Genomic DNA, 26,838 nt, shown 5'->3' with positions numbered 1-26,838 from the left:
GTGCAAAATGATGCTGGCTTCTCCTTTGGTTTGCTTTAAGCTGCGTACCTGTGTTTAGTTTTAGGTTCTTTCACAGTGCACCTATTGATCCAGTTGCCACGTACAGCTGGGAGTTGAGACAGAATTACAGAGCTGCTTTTGCTGTGTCAGTACAGTATTTAGTGATTATAAGAGGGAAATTCTTAACAGTGCAGGAATAATGATGACCACGATCACTCAGGTCTTTAGAGTCCAAAAGACTTCACAGAAGATTACATAGAGTATGATTAATTTTCGAGAGGCAGTTGTGAAGCAGCGGTGATTATTTGCTGCAAAAACTCACTTCCAAGGAAGAGTGAACTTAGCAGAAGCTCATTTTGATGGGGTTCTGCTGTTAGGATCTGCCAGGTGGAGAGTTGTACAAAGACAGATAAGTCTACAGAAATTATAAACAAGTGAAAACTCAGGACTTGAAGTTTTAGGGCATGTCTGTGCGGACGAGTCATTCTGGTGTGAAGTTTAGTATGAATGTAGTAGCTGTCTGGGTGACAGCTCATGTGATGGAATAGCTGTTTGTTTGGGTACTTTTCTATCTGCTGGAACAGCTATTGCAATTTTGCTGTGCTTATGGTTTAGGCATCCAGGTTGAAATCTCAGTAGGATTTAATAGTGCTGCTGCTTTAGATATTAATTAAGTGAGGCCCACCTTTTTGTATTAAAAAAAATGAATGGGAAGTGACTTAGGTTAGTGATTTCTTTAGGATGGAAGCTTTAGTTAAAGCATGGGTAGTTAGCTAAGAATTGTTGGTGTTTTGGCGTTCCTGATCAAAGCTCTTCGTATCTTTGCTGTTGTGCAGTGTGCATCAGTTGCCTAAATGGCTCCTGTTGCTTGTCAGAAAAGTGCCCCATCCCTGGAGGCATTCAAGGCCAGGCTGGATGTGGCTCTGGGCAGCCTGGTCTGGTGGTTGGCAACCATGCACGTAGCAGGGGGGTTGAAACTAGATGATCTTTGTGGTCCTTTTCAACCCAGGCCATTCTATGATTCTGTGATTCTGCATTTGAGTGGATAGTGTTTATGTATGTTGTGAAGTCCTTTAGCTCTTTGGGATGGAAGAAGATGGTGTATACATGATTTTTTTTTTCCTTAATGACTTTGCATGGTATTTTTCATTTGCTTGCTGTTCTATGTATCCTTGTGTATAGTTCCAGAATTATTTTTTACATATTTATTTTCTGAAGGAAAAGGAAATGATTCACTGAAACAAATGATAAAAATGCCTTTTCTGGCCGAGCAGTGCCCTTTTCTTAGAGAACCACAAATCAACATTCTGTTTTCCAAAACTGCTTTGCAGTGCTGCATCAGTGGTGAGTGAATTGCATTGCTTCCTGAACCTGAACAAAACCTGGAGTGTGCGTGTTATTCTTGGCTAATGCCTCTTTTGTCTGCCTTTTTGTAGTTAGGTGTTTAAGCATCGCTGTATTCCTGTGCCTTGACCATTTCCTGAGGGTGGTGGTGTTGCACAACGCAGTGATTGCTTCACGATTTGAACTCTCAGGAGTGTCTCACTTCCAGGTTGTTTGCTTTCAGGCCCCATTTATCTTCCTGGCTCCTGAATGTTCTATTTTGTTTTCTTTATTTCGTACCTTTGTTCTCATATTGTTTTTATCTGTGCACAACTGTGCTGTTTCTTGTGGCTTTGCATCCTTGTTGGGGGGTGTAGCTATGTGGTATGGCAGAGCTTTGTTTATTTAGCATTAGCATTCTCATGCAAAATGCCAATAAAACACATTAAAATGTACATTTATCTATGGACAATACAGGAAAAAAAAAAGACAGGGACGGTATAGGAGATAGATAGAAAGATGCTTGTGGACATTTTGTTGATGCACATGGTGGCAGAATAGTCGATAATTCCAGCAGTGAGTTATGTAAAAGATAAAATTTGGTTAACTCACCTGAAAATGATCAGAGAATTAAGGAAATGAGACAATTTTTGTGACACTTCATGCCTAGGGAATTGGCAGCAAGGTGCAGTCTTTCGTATATATTACACCATAAGGTGAGAGAAACTATGGAAAGAAAATATACGTGTCAGTCTGCTTGATAGATTTCGTTTGAACATTCCAAATCCTTCCCTGTGTGTTCCATTAGCAGCATGATAAAGCAGCTCAGTTCTGGCTGTCAAATGTGATATAGGGGGCTAGGCAGGTGATTGATGATAAGCAGGCAAACAACCTTGTACTGGTTGATTCTATGTTACATAAATTTTTAGGCGACTGCCTTTCTATTCTTTCCAAACTGAAAACAAAATATTGAGGCGAACCTCTAAAATGCCAAGATAGGTACTTTAAAGTCTCAATGGGAATATATGCTTGAAGGTGCATTTGCTTACTTTGCAAATTGACATTGAAAAGATGCCTTCTCATTCCCCAGGCTTCATATTGATAAGAAGATAAATAGGGAAGAGTGGGCTGAGGAAAATGTTTTCTGTGCTGAATCTGAAAATCACAACCCCCCCGCCCCCAAATGGGCAGAGCAAGATCCTTCTGTGATCTGTGGTTCTCTCTCTCTTAATCCCTGAGTTAATATCAGTTTTCTTGACAGGCCCTTATCTTTCCCTGCAGCACTAATACCACCCCTCAGCACTACCTGGGAGTTCCCACCCAGCTGGCAGACTGTGGTATCCCAGTATCCATCTCACTGTCAGCACTAGCTTGAAGCTGAGAAATGCAGCAGTTTTGCTGTACCTGCAGCAGTTTGTGGGAAGCCAATGAGACGTAGAATCATACGTAATCTTCTTACATCTTTTGGCCACCTTCCTGTCTTATTGAAAAGAAGTACTGGCTTATTGAGACTGAGTCCTGGTTGTGTTGAATTGCTCTGCTCTTTCTTCAGCTTCATCGCAAGGACCACTGAGCACCTCACTCAGCTGCTGGATACACAATGGAGTGTGGGCTTTTCTGGTCCCAAGTGTGAAAGGCACTTCAAACTTCAGGCTTGTTTTTCTAGGGATTCTTATTTTGCCACTGCTTTTCAGGAATATGTTAGTTGAAAGAAGTTGGAAGAACCAACAGGGATAGCCAACGTTTCTCCCACATTAATGAAAGCAGCCCATTTTGAAAAACAAAAGCACCCTCCCTTCCTGTGAGATGTTCCCGGTATCTTTAGTGAAGTGGCTGGAAAGGCTGACTTCTGATGCTGAAATCTCTTCCCTTTCTGAGATACACAGCTATTTGCTTAGGATGAGTAGGCTTTCTTATCAGACTTCTTTAGGTGCCGCTCAGTCTCAGTGGGTCACTTGGCTTGACCTTGTGGACAGGCTTCTGGTTACTGTCAGCCTAAGTGATATGTTTACTACTTGGCTGTAGCTCAGGAGAGAAGATTCACATTCAACACAGTGAATTTCCCCCCCCCCCACCTCACACACACCCTTCCATATATATGACCGTGGTGTTTCTTATTCTATCCTGCAGCCTAGAAACATCTGGCCTGGCATGAAGTGCAACCCTAATTTCTTTGTGTCATTTCAGGAGAAACTAGACCTCCGGCAGCACCTGCGTGAGGCCAAGCAGCAGCTCCTGCAGCAAGCAGAGTATTGCACAGAAATGGGTGCAGCTGTCTGCACCTTGCTGTGGGGTGTATCTAACAATGAGGAGGCTGTTAAAACCATTCTAGGAGGAGTAAGTATGGCAGGTGAATACTTATTGGTGGTAATGCTGGTAGATATTTAAAATAAGCACCTCGTTTTGTTACACATTTTAACATAGGAATGTATTTCAGAAAGAAATTAGACAACAAAGATGTTTCCTGATTTGAATATTCTCTAGGAAACATCCATGTTCTTTTAAGAAGAGCAGGAGATATTAAATGCTATGCAGTAATTAAATTTTATTTTGGCAAGTAAGGGTTACCTGTTGTCTGCCACACAAAGTTAAATTGGAAGCAAGGCTACAGCTAGCATAATATATCAAGCAGCAATTCCCATGCCAGCAGAAAGTTTGGAGGAGCTATTTCTCTGAAAGGAGGACACATTCATCAGTTCTACTTCCTTGAATCCTTACCCCAATACAGTCTTTGTGCTGCCTTAATATTTGTGTGAGTCCTGAAAGTTCAGAAAGTGCAGCTGTTTCAAACTTAGTGGATCTTAATAAATCTTCAGTGTTAAACATGAGCAGGTAGTTTACTAAAGACAACAGCAACAGAAAAAAACAACCAACAAACAACAAAATTCACTATAGACAGCATTAATGTTATAACTGAAATAATTTCACTGCAGCTGATGGAATTAGGAGGAATCAGAAGAACAAGCCTGACAAAAATATAATTTTGGTCTTCTCAAAGCTGACATGAGAGGGAGTTGTATTGAAGCTGAGTAAACTGATTTCACACTTTCTTTTGGTTTTTCAGCAACATGATACCTTTCAGTGATACTTTTTGATCATTCAAGGTATAAAATAAAAAAACCTGATAGGTGGACAGGTACTACAAAGCCCACCCATACTATAAAACCAGAATAAAATCACATTCTGTATTTTCAGGACAGTTTATAACCATAAGAGCAGATAATCATTTAGTGACCAGCCATTGTTATTTGACTTGTGAAATAGTATTGAAAGGGCACACTTCCCACAAACAAAACACTAGCAGTGCTGTATATGACCTTCTTCTACAAGCTGAGAGTAGAGTTAGTAGAAGCCTTGTTGAAAACAGTCTTAAATAGGAAAATCAAATAGCATTAAGTAAAAAGCTGAGTTGATACACTGACATACAGTTGTGTAGAAAGCCTAACTATGAAGATGCAATTCTTTTATTTCTAAGTTTATTTGAAATTCCTAGCAATCATTAGAGCCCACTGAACTGCTGCATTTCTGGTGAGGGTCATAGAAACATTTTTGGGCATAACTTTCTTGCAGTGGTGCAAAATGATAAGAAGGGTTTGCAACAAGGCTACTGTGAATTACAAAATGGATCGCATGGCATTGTATCAACCACAGATTACAATTGGCAGTGAGTCAGGTTATTAGAAGATGATGGAGCATTGTCGTACAAAGTTTTTGGTTTGGGTTATTTTTGGACAAGCTGTTCAGCATGTAGTGCCTTCTCAGGGGAAGATGCTGTGAACTACAAAAATGTATGAGAACATGAAGAGTGCTTTCAAACTATTGCTCATATTTAACTGTGTGGGGAAGGGTGGCATCAATTCAAAATAACTTTATGCCTTAGGGAACAATGCTCAGCTTTTTCAATCACTGCACGGATATAGAAGTAGTTCTTTTATTTAGCTCTCTAATGTAGATTGACTGATATGATATTTGTGACTAATAAAGCATTCATGTCGATGCGGGTTGGGCAAGTCAAAACTTGAGCAGCAAATTTCAAGTGTAACATGAATAGCCTGCAAGGCAGTGGGAGAGAAGTGCCTAGCGTTTCTGCTGATGCTTAACATTTCCAGAAAGAACCCAAAGAAACATCCGGAGAAGCAGCAGTATTCAAGTACACCTACCTGCATGTGCTAAGGACAAAGTAAATTAACTTCCATCAGGTTGTTTTAGGTGTCTTTCAAAAAGCTTCAGATGGATATTCACATCGCAGGACTCTAATGTGGAAACAGAAACTGAAGGTTTAATTTCAGAATAACATCAAGGTTTACTTCAACATAAGACATTTTGGATGTTACAAGGTGAGCTGCTACTACAGTTATCTGTGATGGTGAAAATCTGCTTTGTATTTTATGGCAGCACTTTTGTATGTTAACTGATGTTTTCACTGAGGAGTTACATGGAATGCAAAGGGCTCACTGCACCATTTCAGCTCAAGCATAATAATGGCTGCTCTCAGAGCTGTCCTTATCTCAGTGTCTATGGGTGAGAGATTCCTCAGTTCCATGAAAACACTGTCAAGCGAATCAGAGGCTGCACAAAGTATGTCATGTTCCCTATTTATAAACTTGACTGATCTCTGCTTCCTCATCTAAGACCTCACCACTAGTGAAATGATGGTTGTTTGGAAAGAAGGCTCAGCAGCAAGGACACCAGTGGCACCTCAATGGACTGACTAATAATTTTGCCTGGTTTGTGGTTTCCTTAGCACTCTTTTAGTACTATTCTTGCATAGTGTTCTTGTATGAATACACTTTTTTTTTATAGTAACTTACATTAGTCTGCAATACTAAGTTTTCTTCCTTCATTTTCTCTTGTATCCTTTGCTGCTTAAACGATAGTCACTGCTTGTGTTAAAATGACCGTCTCTGAGGAGTATTACCCATACATGTATAGAAAATACATTTGGTGCAAGCAGAAGCATACTTTTTTTTCCCCCCTTCTCTTTCTCCATAACCCCTTCATTCCTATTCTGGGACTGCAGTTTCATTTGTGAAAAAAGAGTATTGGCTCACCCTGCCTTCTATGCCCCACTGTTGGAGTCACCCCACACGAACTGTGCTACATTCCTCCCAAATCATGTCTTCAGCGTGGTCCGTGTGCAGCAGTGGAGAAATAAATGAATGGTATTGGTGGGTTTTAAGTATTGTGAAGATGGTAGTTTTGATAAAATACTGAATATTTCAGTCACTTTGCAAAATGAGTAGGAGTTCAGCAATTTCACAAAGTGATGGGAATTGTAGGCACTTTCTTGAGCTGTTTGGCTTTTCCATTGGGTTGCTGCAGGAAGTGACGAGGTTTCAGTTCTCATGAGATGACTTGCAAAATTATTAAGCACACCAGGAAACCTGCGCTTTCTGTTATGCTATTTTGATCGAAAAAACAGAATCCTCTGTGGGAAATAGTGCTTCAGCAGTGTTTTACAGGTCAGCATTTAAGGAGAAGCCGTTCTTTCAGTTGCTCTCTGTGGGTTTTGCCTGCACCTCTGACCACGTTCTTTGATCTGCTCTGAGCTTCATGCTGGACGATTAATTCTTCAACGGAGATACCCCAAAATGGAGCAGTATTCCAGCTGAGATCTTGCGCTGCGTAGAGGAGATTGCATAACATAATTACAGGCCGTGCTTCTGTTTACTCATTCTGGCATGATGCTTGTCTTTCCTATGTGACATTGACTTAAATTTGACCTGTGACTCAGAGGAGACCTCTCTTTCCTATTCTGAAGAACTGCCCAGCAAGTTGTTCTTCATCTTACATTGAGCAATACATGAATCCTTTTATTAGGATCCAATCCAGTCCTACTTCTCTGAGCATTTCATTGGTTTTATTATTTTATTTTTATTATTTTTTTGTTTATTATTGTTTTTTATTATTTTTTATTATTATTTAAATTCATAACAAGTCATGTAGGTTAGGCAACTGTCTGGTTGTCAGCTAGATAGAGCTTTGGCAAAAGTGGCTATAGTTGAGTTGAATATGAAATGCCTTGCAGCTACTGCAAAGCAAAGAGATGATGGTCTCGGTTTTGAGAGTAAGCATTTTGTTTAATATATATTATTTAGAGTTTAGGAGGTAATTATGCAATAATAGAGTTTTATAAATGTAGCACTGAGTAGTTTCCCTTATTCTCCTGAGATAATGGTTCCAAATATTAGAGAATTAAGCATGTCACTTGGTGTTTACCTGTTACTTTATACTGTTTTATGAGGTGACTGGATGCTTTAATAACTTTGCAGTTTGTCCAGTTTTATTGTAGCATCTAATAATCATAGTCACTGTAGTGTGGATAATCTTTTTTTTTTTTTTCTCCTCCACGCTTGCAGAGCAAGGCAGCAAAGTTTTTTACTATCACTGCACAGACTATGGAGAGCTTTGTGAAGTCATTAAGTGAAGATATGAAACAGCAGGATTTGGATTCTGATGAAAATCAGTTTGTGTTAGCGTTGGCAGGGATCGTAACAAGTAAGTTAATGTTATCTCTCAAAATAGCATTTCACGTGCACTGGGAATTTCTTTATTGCTCTCTATGTACCACAACAATTGCAGCTTTCTGAAGTCAAATATTTAGTCAGTGTTGGTATCTTGGCTGACTTCTAGTCTTCTAAAGCTCTAGCAGATTTTTTTAATTTGGCAACTCTGTGAGGAATTGAACTTTCTGTACCATAGTTAAGGATGCGATGTGTAAAATTTGTTCAGTTCTGAAATTTCTTAGCACTTCTGGTCTATCTGAAGTAAAGCAAGTACTCTTTTACTAGTCATCTGCACTCACCTTGCTTTGTAAATGTCAAGCAGTGTACTGTCTGAATCACAGATAATGCTCACATCTTTGAGATGTTCTAGCTGCAGATGACGCAACCATCTCAAGGTATGTGTTCAGCATTTTGAATTTGTGTAAGAATCTTGTTGTCAGGTGGACTCCATCTTCGCTGCCTTCTAGATCCCCGATTCAATGATCCTAAGAGAAGTAGAAGTTAATAAATGTTACTTCCACCCTAAATATTTTTTTTGGAGGTAGAAAATAGATAGGAATCACAGAACAGAAAGAAGACAGAGATTGTATCTGTATGGCTGCCCTTGGCTTGGAAGGCTATTAGAGATAGGGATGATACATAACTGCAGTGCAGCTGTCAAAATGATATTAGTTAATGATGTGATGCAAGGTAGGTGAAACAATGGCTGTACAAGTGAATCTTGCATTAGTGGCTCTTCTGAATGTGTGATTTTAGGTGCTGGTGTGCCATTAAAGAAATAAGAAATGGTATGTGGCACATTGTGCCACTGTACCAACTAAAGGTGGGATCCAGTTCTCTCCAATAGCTTCACCAAAACAAAAAAAGAAAAAAAAAAAAAAAAAGAAAAAAAAAAAGAAAAATAGAAACATAGCAAAAGTAAAGTCAGAACAAATAAAGTGTTTAATGGCCTACGTGGGGGAGGATGACAGTGTTCTGCCTGAGAGAAATCAGCGTGGTAGAACGAAATCTTGCCTCACTGAAGCTGATTTTTTTCCACTGAATTAAGTGATACCAAGGTTTTTCTCTTTGTAATTTAGGAAAGGGGTTGCTGAAACTTGAGTATGATAAAGGATGCAGACATACAAATGATGTATAAGGTACAAGTGTAGTCCTCCTGGTATTACGTTAGAGGAGGATAGCTGGTCACAAAGTGCCAAGTATTCAGAAGTCAGAGAACAACAGAAGTTCTGAGTGCAGTGTTAACACAGCCCAGCATGAACACACATTATGGCACCAATCCTTAATTATGTGCTGTATCCTTTGAACATTTGCTTAATTCTGAGTTTAAAAGGCATTTTAAACTGAAAAAAAAAAAAAAGGACATTCATGGCAGAGAGAAACTGAGGGTACGTGGAGGAACACTGTCATGCAGCACATCCCAAAATCTGCCTTGAATGGGAGGCCAGGGAGCTGAATTCTGCCACTCAATACATTCATGGTACTTCACTCATTTGGAGGAGGTTTGAAAGTCCAGGTTGCTGGAAGATGTTTTGCACATAAGGATTTCCTGAGTTATGGGACTAGCATAAGGGAAAATACTTGAGGAAAATCTGTTTTAGAGCAGTAGTCATTGGAAATGTTTTTGCTATTTGGTTCGTGCATGAATAATGTAGTGCCTGCAGAGAATTAGGAAAAGAACTCTTTTTAGTCTTTAGACTTTCACAAGCATTTCAGTTGTGTAATGTGCCAGGCATATTGGATTGAGTGACTGTAAAGCAATCTGCAATCCTGTTTCTGCAAATCAGAACCTACAATGATCAGCTTTGCTTCATTCCCATGTCACAGGGTGCTGGCCACTCTGAACAAATATTTGAATTATTGAAGTAGAATCATGAGGGAGTTTGATCAGTATCATTTGCTCTGACAATGGATGTAGCTTCAAGTTTATAGAGATACAACAGTTCATTCATTACAGTTGACTTTTTTTTACTTGTTCTGGTAATTATCATAAACTTATGTTTGAAACATGAATTTGATGGTAATATTTTGTGTTCTCTCACAGATGTGGCTGCACTGGCATGTGGCCGTGAGTTCTTGGTTAGTTCAAGTCGTGACCTATTGGACACAATGATGCACCTCCTGGGAGAGATGAAGCCAGGACTTTGTACAAAGTTTAAAGTGTATGATGACTTTTTTCTCTTCTTTCAATGTAGATCAGTGATTACAGCAGTGTTACCACTTTCCCATTATTTCATTTCCTGGAGGCAAGGCATAACGGTTGGAAGACTTTGCGCAGAAACATTCCTTGCAGGTACACTAGGCTTACCTGCAAGGCTAACTTTATCCAGGTTTTGTGTCCCTTTGAAAGACTCGTAAGCACTGTAATACTGCCCATCTATCTTAGGAGGGGCTCATAGTTTGAGGGTCGAATAAGGGAAGTATGAGGTTAAGCTTTAAAATAGAGATAACTGTGGGAAATGTGGATTTGTATTTGTTCTCTTTCACTATGAAGAATGCCTTCTGCAAAATACTACATGCTGAAGTGAAAAATGTGCTCTGCTAAGAGCAAAAATTAGATTACTTAATGCCACCTTAGTAGCCAGAGGCACTGTACAATGGTACTTGTAATAGGTGCTGCCTACAAAGGGACTTCATGACAGAGACATGAAAGAAAAGCCTATGTTACACCCTTCAGCCACTGGAAAAGTTGTACTTAGAAAGTGGTGGAGAAACTAAGAAAGTTGCTAGCTGTGTCTTTTTCTCACACCTTTTAAAGCTGAGAAAATTTGACTTTAGCAAGCAAATTACTACAGCTTATCAATTACTTATTATTTTGCTACACAGTGGACACTAGCCTGATACATGTCATAGAATCACAGAATGGCCTGGGTTGTGAGGGACCTCAAGGATCATGAATCTCCAACCCCTCTGCCGGGGCCACCATGCAGGGCCACCAACCTCCCCATTTAATACTAGACCAGGCTGCCCAGGGCCCCATCCAACCTGGCCTTGAGCACCTCCAGGGATGGGGCATCCACAGCCTCTCTGGGCAGTCTGTGCCAGCACCTCACCACTCTCTGAGTAAAGAACTTTATGTGGTTAACTTGTTCTTGAAGATGGTTTAAGCCAGTGTGTGTGGTTTTGTCTTTATAGTTGGACAGGGAGTACATGCTATGAATTCATGCACAAGTTAGCTATCACAGTTCAGCTGACAAACAGCAACCTTGTCAGCCACAATAACCCAATTGCATTTCTATGCACACACTTAAGCAGCTTGTATGTGATGAGTATGAAATCAGGGGCGGTCCTAAATTCAGATAGGTTTTATCTTGCCTAACAGCTGTCTGAAAGCTAGTGGTCAAGGTGGCTTTCTGTGCTTCTTCCCACCATCAATGCAAAGAGATGGGGCTGTAAGATGGCTCATTCAGCCCATGTTGGGAGTGAATGAGCTGCCCTCTGAAGATGCTTGTCTTTACCTGCAGGGTAACGAAGAGGAAGCTGAACAGCCTGTGCTGTATGCAATAGATAGATACTTTGGGGTCAGTCGTTTCCTGTTTCCCAAGCATTGGTCTTGAAGGTCAGCCTCAAAAATAAAAAAGCTAGTTAACACTTGCAGTGGTGTTTTTCTGTTAAGTCCCAATTAAAAGATTCAACTTAAGAAAGCAAAGATAGTTTGTGCCTTCGTGTATTTAGGGAAAAATACTAAGAGAGGTCCTACACTGGTTGAAAGTGTGCGTGTCAACCAAAAAAAAAAAAAAAAAAAGGATTTTCTTTTATGGGGAGGAAGGAAAGCGTTCCTAAACATACTCAAGATTTTAAGCAAATGAGCAGCTGGGGAGTAAGATATGTGATTTTTTTGAATTTTTCAGGTTGTATTAATATAGTTTGGTAATGCAATTGAATTTGAAGGCCCTCCTTTTGAAGTGATATTTTGTTTTAATTATATTTCAAAATCTGCCAGAAAAATCACATGTGATGCTGTGAACATTGGCCATACAGCAGTACAAATACTGAAACACATGAAATACAAACAAAATACACATAATCAATCCCATGAAGCAGTTTGGGGTTCAATAGAGCCTCTTGAAATAATAAATTGAGTGAAGCCTAAAGAAGAGTTTGCACAAGAAACATTTAGATGTTGTACTAAGGGACATGATTTAGTGGAGAAATATTGGTGGTGGGTGGGTGGGTGGTTGGATGGGATGATCTTGGATGTCTTTTCCAACCTTGGTGATTTTATGATTCTTTGTATACATACAGACAGATATTTTTACAGCTCTGTCTTGTGGATGAGAATGTCCATCATTTTAGAAGGGTGGTGTATTTTTCTCAAAATGTCACCACTCACTGCATTACATAGAATCACAGAATAGCTCATGTTGGAAAAGACCTTAAAGATCATTGAGTCCAACCACAACCTACCCATACTACCCTAATTCTAACAACCCTGCACTAAATCACGTCCCTAAACACCACATCCAAACGGTTTTTAAACACATCCAGGGATGGTGACTCAACCACCTCCCTGGGGAGCCTATTCCAGTGCTTAACAATCCTTTCTGTAAAGAAGTTTTTCCTGATATCCAACCTAAACTTACCCTGGAGCAACTTGAGGCCATTTCCCCTTGCCCTGTCACCAGTGAGAAGAGACCAACCCCGCTCTCACTGCAAGCACCTTCCAGGTATTGGAAGAGAGCAATAAGGTCTCCCCTCAGCCTCTTCTTCCTGAGACGAAACAGCCCCAGTTCCTTCAATCTCTCCTCATAGGGCATATTCTCCAAGCCCTTCACAAGCCTTATTGCCCTTCTTTGGGCCTGCTCCAGCACCTCAATGTCCTTTCTGTACTGAGGTGCCCAAAACTGAACACAGTACTCATGGTGAGGCCTCACCAGTGCTGAGTACAGGGGCAGGATGACTTCCCTATTCCTGCTCACCACGCCATTCTTGATACAAGCCAGGATGTCATTGGTCTTCTTGGCCACCTGGGCACATTGCTGGCTCATATTCAGCTGATTCTCCTGATCAGTACACCGAGGTCCCTTTCCATCAGGCAGTTTTTCAGCCACTCCTCCCAAAGCCTGTAGGTTGCCTGGGGTTGTTGTGACCAAAATGGAAAGAAATTACCGACTTAACATTTAGGCAATAAAAGTCAAAATTTGGCCTCATATTTTCAAGGATGTGTTTGTCCTTTTGTTGCTTTAAAATTACTTTTTAGCTTCTATTTTCAAAAGTATTTTTCTTTACTGTGTGACAAATAGGGGGAGACTGTGACTAATTCTGCACACAGCAGAATCGAACACCAAGTGAACTGGAAAGAGAAGTTCTCTTCTTTCCCTCTTTTAGTTCTAGAAATCCTGTGAGGGTTTTTTGTTGTTGTAACAATGTATAAATAAAACATTTACAGGAAAGATTTCCAATTATTCTCTCAATGCTACGCTATCCATATAGCTAAAGCTTCTATGTGAGTGCTAGGACTGAAATCTCATGACCTTTTTTTGCCTTTCTGAAATAGTGGTGTGAAAGATTTTACATGGCGCTGCTGTAGGCTTTGATCAACATTAATAATTATTAGGTGGTCAGTAAGCATTTACACAATTGTTTATGTCTGTAATTAAATTGATAGGAATCTTCAGCTTTGCTCCTGTAGCACTTGAAAGCAGCCACTAAGAATATTTCACTTTATGTACTAATCCCATCTATTAAGCAAAAGGGCCTTCACAGTGGTTTTAGCTGTAGATTTTAAAGCAGTGCCAGATACAATAGTACACAATGTTAATTATTTTGGAATTGCCTAAATATGAAGACTGTGAGGCACATAACTAAAGAACTCTCCACACTGACAAAAAGCAGAAAATACTGTCTATGAAGTCATGCTGTGTGTCAGATTTTCAGATTTCCTTCAATAAAAATATGAATTACAAAAAGTGCTTACTAGAATGTGCAAGTACTGATGATGTAACTGGTATGAAGGGCCTGGAAAAGTTTGTATATACTCATGTGTGTTTAATTAGTAATAATATGCTATATAGGATGAGGCCCTTAGCACTGGTTAGTGGGATGGGCTAAGTCCTGTTGTGACACTGCAAACCACAGCACTTTCCTGGATCACCAGCACCACTCAAGTTTCTTTTGTCTGCACATAGCAAACAAGTAAAAGAAAAATACAAACATAGTGGTATCTCTTTACGTCACTTTATTTCTAACTGTAAATGTCAAACAGATTAATGATGAAAGAAATTGTCGAGAAATACTAGCACTTTCCATTGTGAGGTATTGTTTTTTGATCATTTTAATTCTGGCTGATTAGATGTAATTACAGCTATGCTCCTTTGTCAGGGCTGGGATTCTGGATTGCATTAAGAGCTGCAGGAGCCATATAAAAAGAAGCATGTGGGCTTTATGGCTGCAAATTCAATTCCACAGCACCTCTCACTGCTTACTGATGGCCACTGATGCAGTAGATTTAATAATATATTGCTCTTGTTTCTAACTACTTAAGAGCCTAAATGATCAAACTCGTAGCAGTGCGGCAGTTAATGTAGCTTATCTTCTGTTGCAGACTAAACTGAGTTGCATTGCTTTCCTTTCTTGCTATATGAAGATATGCATGGAGACTGTTGGAAATCCTGCTGACGGCAAATTAACTTAAGCCATGTTCACTTAAGAATAGGATGTGAGGTGTGAAGGCTGTTAGGAGTAATGTTATTTCCCTCTTGTTTGGAAATGGTGCAGTAGGATAACAGGCAGCTTTATCACAGACATGAGAGGTAGCAGCAGCCAAGCTGACCCCAGAACAGGGCAGAGAATTCCAACCTGCTCCTGTTTCTCTATAGTTGTTTGCATGAGACCTAGCACTATGGTCTGAGTATCGTGATGTGCTCTGTAAATGTTACAGGAGCTGCATTCATTCATCTTCCTTTTTCATTGTCCAGAGCATTGATTTCCATGTTGTCATCTTTGAAAAATAAATAAGAATTCATAGCATCAACCGTAGCATTTTTTAAAGTGCACTAATCCTGTCATTCCAGCCACTGCACAGCTTTTAAGATGTTCTGCATAAAAGGCAGGGTAGGAGAACGTCACTGGAAGGGTGAAAGGATACATGAGATAACTTCTAACTCCAGAACTTTTCATCTTGGTCATCTTGGCTGGAAGTTTGTAGTTCAGCAGTGGTTGAGTGTTATTCTTCACTGAGAGGGCAGTGAGGCGCTGGCACAGCTGCCCAGAGAAGCTGTGGTGCCCCATACATGGAGGCTGGATGGTTGGATGGGCCCTGGGCAGCCCAATCCAGTGCACAGTGTCCCTGTCCATGGCAGCTGGGCTGGAAGTTCCAACCTAAACTATACTACAGTTTTAGGATTGGTTTACCTTGTTAACATCCATGGCTTTTTTTTTTTTTTTTTCTGTATGCTTTCTACCTTTAAGTAGAAAGGTTCTTGCTGGCAGTTAGAAGAGAATGGAAATAATTCTGAGGTAAGCCCACTGACACTCAGCTGATAAAGAAAATTTTACCCACCAAAAGCATAAAAACTCCCTTCAGGAATGTGGAAGGCAGTGTGATAGCAACTTCATCAAGCATCTGAAAGCAGAACCTAGCTCAGGAGAAGCTGCAGGAGAAGATTTAGTATCAAGAAAATCCTCTGCATTGAGCATTAGTTGCTAGTGCTGACAAGTGGAGATGCATTTGGAGCCTCAGGGTGCCACATTTGTCCACCAATCTGAAGCAGCTAAAACTGTGTTTTGGCCTAGGCACTTTATCTGCACAAACTGGCTAAGATGCCATTTCTCTGTAGCATCCTGTGTCTTACAGCATCACATCAGCACTGATGTAGCTGAGGCTGAGGCGCTTGGTACCCGTAGTCAGCCCCCCCCTTTCCTGATGGTTTTCAGATTTTTCAAGTTCCTGATCATACTGAAGCTTCTCATGTTTGCAGTAACTTAATTGGAAGCCATCTTGAGAGAAACTGGTGGGATCGGCAGGCTGGAGTCATCCTTTTCAAATACAGAGACTTCTCCAACAAATCTCTTTTTCTCCCTGTAGAAAAGCCGAGAGTGGTTTAATATGTAACTTGAGCCCCAAAAGAGGACTAATGCACCTCCGTATTTAGGGGGCTGACAAATTAAGAAAAACAGTTTTTGGGAGCTTTTGAAAATGTAGTTGAAATGAACGATGTGTATTTTTATTGTGTGGTTTACATGCTGAAGTGCAGTGTGACTGGAAAGAGCAGCAGTCTTGGTTTCAGTTTGTCAGAGGTGTCACGTTAGATTTTTTTTTCCAGTTCTCAATTAAGGAAATTCTTTTTAGCTGCAAGACCGTAGGCGGTCTTTGTTAACCCAGAAGACAGCATATGGGTTCTGTCCTTTGTCAACCTGAATGACCGTAATAAAAAACGAAAAGAAATCACCTTCTAAGAAAAAGAAAAAAGGCTTTGTGGTTGCCCAAATGTCATTTGGAAACAAGTTTTGAAGAAGTGCGGGTGAGAGTAGCATTTGGCCTGTGCTATCCTGTGTTGATTTATACTAAGAGCACAGTTTATGGCCAAATTGAAGTCTGGTGCTGTTGACTTAAACCAAAAAAAGCCAGATGTCTTTCCACTTGTGAATTGAAACTAATCAATCAGGATTCCTGAAGGCAGAATGAATAGAAAAGCCTGTGATGACATTTTAAGAGATGAGCAGTCTTGTTTTTTCACAGCAGGGTCTCCATTTACAGGCCAGCAGCATCTGGTTGGATGAGGCCTTGGGCTACCTGATCTAGTGGTTTGTAACCCTGTGTACAAGCAGGGGGGCTGGATGATCTTTGAGGTCCTTTCCAACCCAAGCCATTCTGTGATTCTGTATTTGTGATTCTGTGATCACGCTGCCCACCACCTGTGGCAGAAAGCAGCAGTCCAGCATAGGAAGAAGCATGCTAAGATGAATTGTGACTACCTGTGCTTCTCTTTTTTATACTTCAAGCCTGCTCCCTTCTTTTAAATGCTTCAGTAGGTGTAGTCACTTCTCTTTAAGAGGAGAGAGAATGCATTAGTTCTCACTGTGCATTAGCTATGTATTACATCTGTTCTCATCTGCTGTAGAAATAGGATAATACTTCAAAGAGAATGGCCTAAGCTGTGTGTCTGTTTCAGCTGACAGTAGGATTGGTGTACATAAGGCCTGCATTGCACAACCAGTGGAGCACATCCTTTGACGTTGTTTCTAGTACTCAGCCTCCAGCCTTTCTTTTTTGTGTTTCCTGTTGGCCCTTTTACTTGTCAGAGCAAGCAGCTGATCTGAAATCATCTTGCGCCCAGCACAGATTATCATTGTGAACCTGTTGTGCAGATTGTATGGGCATGTAAAGCCAAATCCTGCTTTTGTATGTTTCATGTATGTTTGATGAGAAATAAAAAAAAAAATCACTTCTTTTTCCTTTCAATTTTAGGCTAATGCTAATGTCACTTTACAACGTGAGTATCAACTTGAAAGGCTTGAAGTACATCAGTGAAAGTCCAGGTTTTATTCCTCTGCTTTGGTGGCTCTTGAATGGTAAGTTGCTCTAAGAACCTTGTAAATTGTGGCTTCAGCGATTGTAGATTGTGGTAATGTGGCAAATACAAAATAGAAATTTACGTCTGTAACATGACTGTGTAAAGCTTTTGTCAGATCAAAAGTTAATGACAAAGACACACTTTGGGGAGGAGGTGTGCATGTCCCACATTTCTGATACTGTATGTAATACTCCATTAATATAAAATTTATGGCCGATATTAAAAATAAAGAATGGTGAGATGTTGTGAAGTGCATTAGAAAAGCCACCTGTATTTTTGTATATCAACTTTAAAACATGAGTGAAGCTAAGATCACTGAAATACAACAAGGGAAAATGTAACCGTGTTCTGGGACACTTGGGAGAAATGCTCTTTCAGAGGCCTCAAATCCCTGTGTAGGAGCCAGCTGAGATTGACGTTGCTGGCGTGCGTTGGAACTTGGCTGACAGCTGTGTGCACAGCTTGTAAGGGACAGTAAGGGCTGCAATAACTACAGAGCCATGACACTGTCCTGCATGTGAACTGCAACTAGAGTTTGCTCTGTCTTGGGTTTCTGAGGTTACTGTGGCTTGTCCATGAGAATATTTTTGGTGTTCATTTCATAGTATCAGGGAGGTTAGTCATCTTGGCACTCTGCATTGCTGTGCAAAACCCTTCTGTAACATGAGAAGTAAATACAAAAGGTAGCTGAAGTGGCAGAGGTTGCATCTGCTTTTTCAAAGAACTAAATTCATTCTGAAGTTTTTGAAAAGCTTTGACTTGGGCTTGTAAACTGGAAGTTGTTTCTATTTCCCACAGTTCTCTCAACTATTTTAAGGTTGCCATGCTTTTCACTAAGGAACTTGCAGCTTTGCACTGCCGTAGACTCTTCTGTGATCTCAGAAAGTGAAGTAATCCTTGCAAAGCTGTTGAAAAACACCTGTCTGTTTTTACAGCTTTTTAATGTCATTTGAGAAAATGAAAAATTATGTTCTCAGAGAGTACCCTGTGTATATCATCCTTCGTTCTGCTGTATGTAGAAGTTGAACATAAGCTAGTTCAGATTTTCCTTTACTCCATGTTTGGCTAGTACACATGAGCTTTGCTCTAGTAAAACAAACAAGCAAGCAAAAAGCAACAAACCAAAATTTCAAAAACCTTGTCTAAATGTGAGTTGCCAAGTGTGGCCTTCTAAATTTTGTGATGAGATAAAGAAGCTGATCTTGTTTGGTGCAGTCTTTTGTTTGAAGGAGGCTCCCAGGTCATGCAAGAGAATAAAATAGGGCACAATTATAAACAATTTACTGCTGTTAGTGGCAATAAGAAATTTGAAAGGCAATAAGAAATTTGAAAGAAATTTGAATTTGTCATCAACTTTTAATCTGACAAAAGCTTTACATTTTGATATTGTTAATTGTGTGTGGCTGGGTTGTGGAAGGAAAAGATGGGCATGGCTAATTCCTTTATGTTTTGATAATAAATTTCTCCAGCTACAGCAAAGGAGGAAGATGCTCAGATAACCCACATCTGCTAGTTCAGATTTTTGACTTGAGAGGAAGTCTGCTTAGTGTGAAAGGAGATGGCTGACTAGTTTGTATATCGGATGAGAGGTTGGACCAAGATGCAGTCTTGTTCTAGTCATTTTGTATGAGATCGCTGTCATTTTCTCTACATTTAATCAACCTCTGAACTTCTCCAGAACTGAGTAGCTTTCTCACACACTTGCTTCTCTACTGTTTCTTCAGCCAGGATCTTCACCTTCTGCTGGCCTCGATTATAAACATCTGGAGTTGCCACAGTGTAAAGCCTTACATTTTTTTTCCATGCTGTCGGTGTCCTGTATATGCTGCCGTCCTACAGGAAGCTTCTTCAAAGAGTGTTTTGGCTAAGGCTTGAGAGATGATTCAGCTTTCCACAGTTCTCTAAGCCTTTATCTGCGCTCTCACTAAGAAAGTCTTCTGAAAGCATCCTCTGACTTTTTTTTAATTTTCAGAGAATCATCTCGTTAGCTGTCACCAATCTACAAGTGTCCATAATCTCAGATTATACATCCAGGCCAATTGCTCGTATACAACAGATAAATCCCTCGAGTTCTTTCTCAGAATTTTCAGTCACTTCCCAATATTCTTGTCCCCCAGGGAAGAATGTCCTTCTCATTAAGTGAAGTAGAGAGCAAACACACGATATCTTGATTTTCTTTATTCTCCCTTGTTATATCTAAAGCAGAGAGTGGTTTGATTCAGATTGTCTGCCTGATCGACTTTTTTGAAATATGTCATGACATTGAACACATGGATGATAAGAGAAAGGAGGCAAACCTGCTAATGATTCCTAGTGGAGAAAGAATGTTAACAACAAAGGGATTTTGTCTGTTCTACTGTCTTTAGAAAATTTGGATGAGCCAGAATGTCTTCACACGCACTAAAAAGAATTCTTAATAGCTCCTTCTGCTGGAGGCTATACTGAAAACAGGTGAAAAACAAATGCTTGACACACTTTCTGAAGGTAATGCAGAATTGTGCTTAGCACTGTATGACGTAGACTGTTCTTTTTCTCTTCCCCCCCCCCTTATTAAGTACCGCCTGAAAGGTGAGGCATCCTTTAATAAGGAAAAGTGATCTCTGAAGAAAATAGTCCCATAGCTATGCAGCTGTTGTATTCTTGCATAGATATCACCTTTTCCTACCTGTATCTTCCCAGCCTGGTGGGAGCATAAAATATGTGGATGATGACTCAGATTTCTGTCTGTGAAGCAGCTTGTGGAATTAGTTTCTCTTCTTGTGGAGCACCATTTGTGTGTAGAGCAGCTGTTGCTGTCTTGGAGGATATAGGCAGCTTTAGTTTTCTCCATCTCCATCTGCTGTCCCTGTGTTGATATCTTGGCTAAAGGTTTTATGTAACTTTCAGATTTCAGGAAGCTCTGTCCTCAGCAGTGGAAAGAGAAGTTATATAACTTTCGATGGAAATCCTCTTGAGATTTGTCGGTATTTTTTTGCTGGTGCTTTACTTCTATAGATGCATTAAGACTTTCAGTCTGCCATTTTCAAAGAGGTAGACAGAGACTTTTCCCTGCAAAGGATCTTTTGAAGAAGTTGAAGTTAGCTCAGGTGTTACTGGTAAAGACTAAGTTTTGTTTTTCATTTTTAATCATACAGAGCCTCTACAAACAAGTGAGTGCTGGAGAAAATTGGGCTGAGCTCTTCACTTTTTTTTTTTTTTAACTCATGCATCTATCTTATTTTTCCTTTTTTTTCCTTTTTTTCTTTTTTTCCATGTATTTCAGTTCTTGTTCTTGTTGGACATATTAGAGAGGTGGAATTCAGAGAGACTATGTCAATGACATTTCCCATCCTTGCTGGGAAATTGCTCCAGGTACTTCATTAAACAAAAGACAAGAGACATATGACTAATCTTAGATCTCTCCCTTCGGTTTCCTCCACCACAATTCCATACGGAAATCTAACCTTGTTTATCCAAATTCTTTGCAAATGACGGCCCCTGTTATAAATGTCTATATGAAGCACATTCTCATTTTGCTGCCTGCAACCTTCAGTATTTGCATTTCATGACTAACCTTGATGGCTTCTAAAGCCTTTCTTTTCGTTTTGGATTGGTTATAGCTGTTAGAATTTTGGAAATTCGGGTTAAATGCATGGCAGCGTGTTATTTAAAAGACATCTGGACAAACAGAGCTCTGCTATTTATGAATCAGTGTCTGTATTAAAACAAATTTTGGTAAATAGAAACCTCAGCTACCAGTTTTTCAAACTCTCAGCAGTTTCCTCTTAAGAAGAGGGTTACCCTACTTGTCCTTAAAGAACACATCCATTTTCTTAAATGGAAAGATGTCAGCTCTGACACAAAAAGTTCCTGAACCACTGCTAGCTGAGAAGCTGGGAAAGTAGCTAGAGGAGGTCTCACTGAATACTTGCCCTTTTCCCCTGCTCTTCTCTAAGAAGCACATTCTGTTTGTCTAAATAGAGCTCTTGCTGAGCCCTGAGAGGCTGTCATTACCATCTGAGGAGAAGTTTCTCGAACAGATCCTCCTTCTTAACATCAGAGCTGTGCAAACTGATGTTCTCCATCCTGACTGGCAGCAGTTTTCCTTTTGTGACTATATGTAAGGAACCTTAACTCTGGTGAATGCATCTGTCACTGTAAAGCACTAGTTTGATCTCCTGTTGATCAGCAGCTATTTTGGGAGTCCTCAGATGCCCAAATTAAGATTGATTGAAGCTGGGGAATGCACCTAACAGCTCACTCGGGAGTCTGTCAGCTGCAGGGCCGCATCTGTGTGAGTTCCTTTTCACTCTCAGCCCTTTATGTCACAGTCAGGCAAATTGAGTCTGCATTGGCTGCTGTGGTCTCCCTCTTTGAGTCCCCCTAAGGATTTCCCTGGTAAAAGTATGATAAGCATGTATCTGTAGGGGAGTGGGGATTTCTGCTGAGCTGAACTCCGTGTGTGACCATGAAAGCAGTTGTTTGGCCAGGGAGCAGACTGAAGCAAATCCAGCTGCTCTGCAGGAGCTGGAGAGAATGTTTTGCAGAGCAAAAATGCATTTGCATCCATAGGAGTTGCAACTGCAAAGCTGTTCTTTTTACTGCCACGGTGTTCTCCCTGCTCCTTCCCCACATAGTGTCTATGTTGCAATACCTCTTGGCTCTTGGACCCATCAGCATTATGAAAGTGTCCGGAAAACTCTGCATGCTGCAGATATTGGCTCAGCTCCACCAGCATTAGCGCCGTGGAAAGATCTTACATGGAACTAGCTGTGGCCCTATCTCTATTAGACCCGCTGTGAACGTAGTCAGTCTGACAGGTTCATAAAAAGGAAAGGGAGAGGTTGTCCCTTTATGCTAGAATCAGACAGTGATTGAATTGAATTACATTAGCAGCAGTAATGGGAAGCTTTTGAAATATTGCTCTCGTACATAGGCATAGCTGTAAACTGCTCGCTGGTAATAAATCTTACACTCAGGTGGCCAGGGAATGGTGCGGGCACGTGTAAATGGAGCTCATGCAGCTCAGAGCCAATTGTAGATAAGCTGTTTAGCATTGATGTAATGCAATTACTTAAATCCCGCTGTAGGGAACAGTTCATCTGAGAGCTTGGCGCTAATGACAGATGTGACTAAAATCTGTCCACGTTATCAGTTGCTTTTGTCAGTGACTGAAAGCCAGTGACATCAAACAGTGGTGCTGGCAGCTCGCAGAACGTCAGCAAACTCCAGCAGCTTCAATACCTTGTTAAAATTGCATCAGCGCTTTGTGATGGCGGTAGGCTTACGCTCCGCATGTGATCCCCGACTGAGGCAAGCAGCTTGATTTCTTACCCTATTGCCCAGAAATAATGACTGTAGTTTTGAAGTTTTAGTGCAGGAGATGTGTGTGCTAGTTGTTGGGAGGATATGATGCAGTGATTTGATTGCAGCTGAGGCGCTTTTTTTTTCTTTCTTTTTTTTTTTTTTTTGGTCTTGTACAAACAAGATGTTACTCAGCTAGTGTAGAAATGACTAAATCTGGAAGCTATTGAAATACACAGTGCTGAATAATGAAGATTCCTCACATTTCTTGTAACTATTCTCTAGATGGGAGTTTTAGAAAAAACCTCCAAGATGTTGAAGAGGGAAGAGTAAGATTTCTAGGGTTATTTTTAAAAATCCTCTCAGAAAACATGAGTGTCTGTAGTAAGTACTATTCTCAAAATCATATGTAATCTTAAGGAAGTATATTCTGAGGCATATGTATTCATTTAATTCAAGGCAACTCATGACACATGCACAACAATGGAAACTGGAGATTAAATCCATATTATGTCATCTTCTGGTGCAGAATCATTTCCTTCCTTGTTAGAGTGAGTCAAGCTGTTGGGCTTCTCTGGTTGCTGTTGAAGATTCTTCCTAGAACCTCCTCACTTATTGGAAAATGTTGTTGCTAGTCAAGCTGGAGTTCATTTCCTGATCTCCTACAGGTCCTGACTTTATTACCTCCCCGGCTATCACTTGGTTCTTAATCAATTCTTTACTTTGTACAGCTTTTAAACTCTTGCAGATAATAGTAAAGCAAATGCATGTAACAGCACTAATAATGAAGCACTATTAATCCAGGGATATATAAGATCTTACATACATGAAGCTTCCCAGCAGTATCACAAATCACTGCAAGTATTAATGTCTTTATTACATGGAGGGAAAATCTCACACAGAGGAAGGCTGTAATGAGCTACATAGATTTCACTCCCAAAAGCTTCTTTCAGCCTATTTGGGTGTGTTTTATTGCTGCTATTTCAAGTGAAGAAATGCAGAATAATTCTAAGTATAAATAAAGGGGGCAATGAATACATAAATAAACACATAAATAAAATTAAGAATTAAAAAAAAAAAAAAGACTGGCAGGCAGGAAGATGAAAATAAAAGGCATGGAAGGAAAAAGCTTTTAGTCATGCTTTCATGAGGTCAGCATGAATCAGAAAACCAAAAACTTGCACCCAATTTTTTTCCAAAGGATTTACTAAATTGTTGCCTTGCTGTCTGTGAGGCTGAGCTGCAGCATTTCTCCATGGGAAGTTGTGTCTCCTTATCACTGTTGGAGCTGATGATGGAAAGGGATTCCACGGACCCTCAGTCCAGGAACCAGCAACAGGAGCTGTTCTATGAGAATAGCCACTTCTGTGGTGGTGCAGCACTGATCATCGCTTTTTTTTTTTTTTTTGTAATACTTACTCAAATGACTTAAGTTATCCAGTGTGCCCAGTGACCAAGGATACACTGGCACAAAATGGCAGAAAATGCATTCTGTTGTCTGGTTTGGGGCAGTTGCCATATCTTCAGATTATACCACACTCTGCATTTCCCAGGAGAAAGTAGAATTCTTTTCTCAAGAGGTTTGCAATTTAAATAGTGAAGAAGATGTAGTAGAAAATAGCTACTGATCTCATTTATTGACAGAAAATGGGGGGAAAAAAGAGAGACTGGCTGTCTTGTGGGGATAGATCAGATGTCACAATTTTTAATATTGTTCTTTGACAATGTGACAGTGGGAATTGCTTAAAAATTCTCATCTGAGCAGACAGTTTCATGCTTAAAGCCATAGTCATTTTCACTGTCCATCTTAGTCCATTTTCTCCCTTGGATGCTTTTACATTTCCCCTTATGCTTTAATGGGTAATTCTCCTCACCCCTTTTCCAGGTTGCAGGTGTCATTATTAAATAAGCCAACAAATAAAAGAATTTGCCTCAGCCCACCAAACATTTTTCCTTACAACTCAAGACAGCATGATTTGTTGCTGCACCACATTTATGCTCCTCCAGTGAGAGTTTGGTCTCTGTGGTCATTTCAGGTACAATGTGATCTGAACTTATTTCTCCCCAAATTCCAGCACATGGCTTTATTGAAGGCTGGCTGAAGATTGTGCATACTAACAACAAACACATAAATGATGTATGGCAAATGGAACAAATAACTTCAGCTGTAAAACTGTATTACACATTTTCATTTGGAATATGCAGAATAGAGAATTGCAAAAATTGTGTTTTCTATGAGATGCTTTTGCTAAAATTATAAGCAACTAAATGCAAATGGACTGTTGTGAACAATGAAAAGATAATGCTCCTAATGTTTGAGTAATTAAAAATGCATCTTGTGTTCCTAACAGTAGAGTTGTTACATCTCCTTAGCTTAAGCCACTCAAAGGTCTTCCTTGGTAAATTTCTCTGATGCAATAAGGCTGATCTTCAGTACCCATTTCACTTTCGTGTAGACTGATTTAAACTGAAAGGTTGATGCACCGTTACCAAGAAAGTTTTGTAAAGATTAATGTTGTATTGAGCTTTGAAGGAATCTGAAGGCTTATGTAAAAAATGAAAGGAAAGCCTTGTGTTTTACTGCTGGTTTCATTAGTTGGTCTGTTTGTTTCTGAAGTCTAATTAGTCATGGGATAGAGCTTGTTGTGCTCTTAAACTGGATTGCATCCAACAGTATATCTTGGCTACTGACTGAGTAAATTTGAGCTGATAAATTTCCTTATTTGTAGCTTTTTCAACATCTGAAAGATAAAAGTTTCTGGTTGTCTGTTCCTCCCGAACACTACTGAGTACAAGCTGCTGAAGAGGGCAAAGTTGTTGTTTCAGGTTCCTTCTGGAGCCAACTAGCCAACACCAAATGGCATCTGCAAATTATGACACTTTGGTTATTCCCAGCCTGTGTGTTGAGTCTTGAGAAATGACAGCATACTATTTTTTGGGGGGGCTCACTTCTAATAAGCACTGGATTCTTTCCTCTCCCACTTCTAGACCCGGATACAGAAGTTTGTCTTCACGTTCTGCGGCTCCTCCAGTCTGTGGTTCTGGAGCCAGAAGTATTAGCCAAGTCAGCCTGTGAGATGCGTGATACTTTGCCATTTCAACGTATCATTACACTGTCAAAGAGCCGCAATGCGGAACTGCAAGCACTTGCAAAAGAACTACTTGAAGATCTTAAAATACTTGAGTATGAAGCATAGAAGAATCTATGACACCAACTGCTTATGTCTTTCCTGTATTTCCGTGCTGCGGGAGTTATTGGAAATTGTCTTGACTGAAAAGTTCTCTACGTAAGTTTCTCTGACAAAATTTCTTTATGAAATTAGGCAATCCAGGTACAATAATGCTGAGGAAAATATTTTGGGTTGTAAATGTCCAAGTAGGCAATCTGGTAGAGATGGGAAATGCTTCATTTCTAGGAGCAGAGTTTCGTTGATGATGGATTTCCAAAGTGCTACAGGTTATGTTGTCTATTTATCACATACAGTAGAGTGGTCATCTCATCTGTTGATGACGTGTTGTTTATTGGAGTAGTAAGTAATCATTTTGGTCCACCCTTAAGAATTATTATACTGGAAGAGAACTTTGTTGCTTTTCATAATTCTGTGTCAGAATGCATCCCAAGTTCTAGTTTTATTGATGTTATTGCTCCTCTCTTTTTGCATTTTAATAAAATAAATTTCAAATTCTTTAGCATGTGATGGATTCTGTTTTCGAAATCTGCATTCAGACTCACTGGAACTGCAAGTCAATCCATTTTATGGCTGCCAAGCATACTAGAAATTGAGCCATTCTTTTTTTCAAAAGCCCTGAAAAAAGGATATTAATTACTGTTGTTTGTGTTGTGTACCCAGTGTGCAGAAGATGCTAGAATTAACAGCTTCTCTGTCATGAGCAGCATTGCATTCCCTCAAAATTGTGCTGTTAGAGCTGCTTTGTATAACTTGCTTACCTCAGTGCTACATACAGACATTTGTGTGCTTTGTACTGGTAGAAGTTACACGTGTATTTTAGAAAAAAATGTTGTCCATTTCTTTGATGATAGAAACACAGCCAGTTAGGTGATGCTACTTGAAGGAGTAGCAAATGAGAAATGCAATGCTGTGGTATCAAAATACTAAAGTTATGGCACATCAACTGTGTATCTGACATACCAACAAAACACAGAGTGGACATCTTTTAATCCAACTGTACAGAAAACATATAGGATTTAA

General features: G+C 39.9%; 1 protein-coding gene across 4 annotated transcripts in view; it reads left to right on the top strand.

The window, feature by feature from the left end:
* Window positions 1–26,317, top strand: part of HSF2BP (heat shock transcription factor 2 binding protein) — a 34,647-nt gene extending 8,330 nt beyond the window's left edge. For all 4 annotated transcript variants that reach the window (XM_085209263.1, XM_085209268.1, XM_085209254.1 and 1 more), the window contains exons 4-8: window positions 3,511–3,660; window positions 7,683–7,821; window positions 9,874–9,991; window positions 17,239–17,342; window positions 25,616–26,317. In XM_085209263.1, the coding sequence (XP_085065389.1) occupies window positions 3,511–3,660; window positions 7,683–7,821; window positions 9,874–9,991; window positions 17,239–17,342; window positions 25,616–25,824 (720 nt within the window). In that variant the 3' untranslated portion in view covers window positions 25,825–26,317. The remainder of the gene's footprint in view (window positions 1–3,510; window positions 3,661–7,682; window positions 7,822–9,873; window positions 9,992–17,238; window positions 17,343–25,615) is intronic.
* Window positions 26,318–26,838: the final 521 nt, after the last annotated feature.

This window comes from Meleagris gallopavo, chromosome 1 (genome assembly GCF_905368555.1).
Source record: "Meleagris gallopavo chromosome 1, MGAL_WU_HG_1.1, whole genome shotgun sequence".
Lineage (NCBI taxonomy): Eukaryota > Metazoa > Chordata > Aves > Galliformes > Phasianidae > Meleagris > Meleagris gallopavo.
The sequence above is the reverse complement of the archived record's forward strand: the minus strand, read 5'-3'. Positions and strand labels throughout refer to the sequence as shown.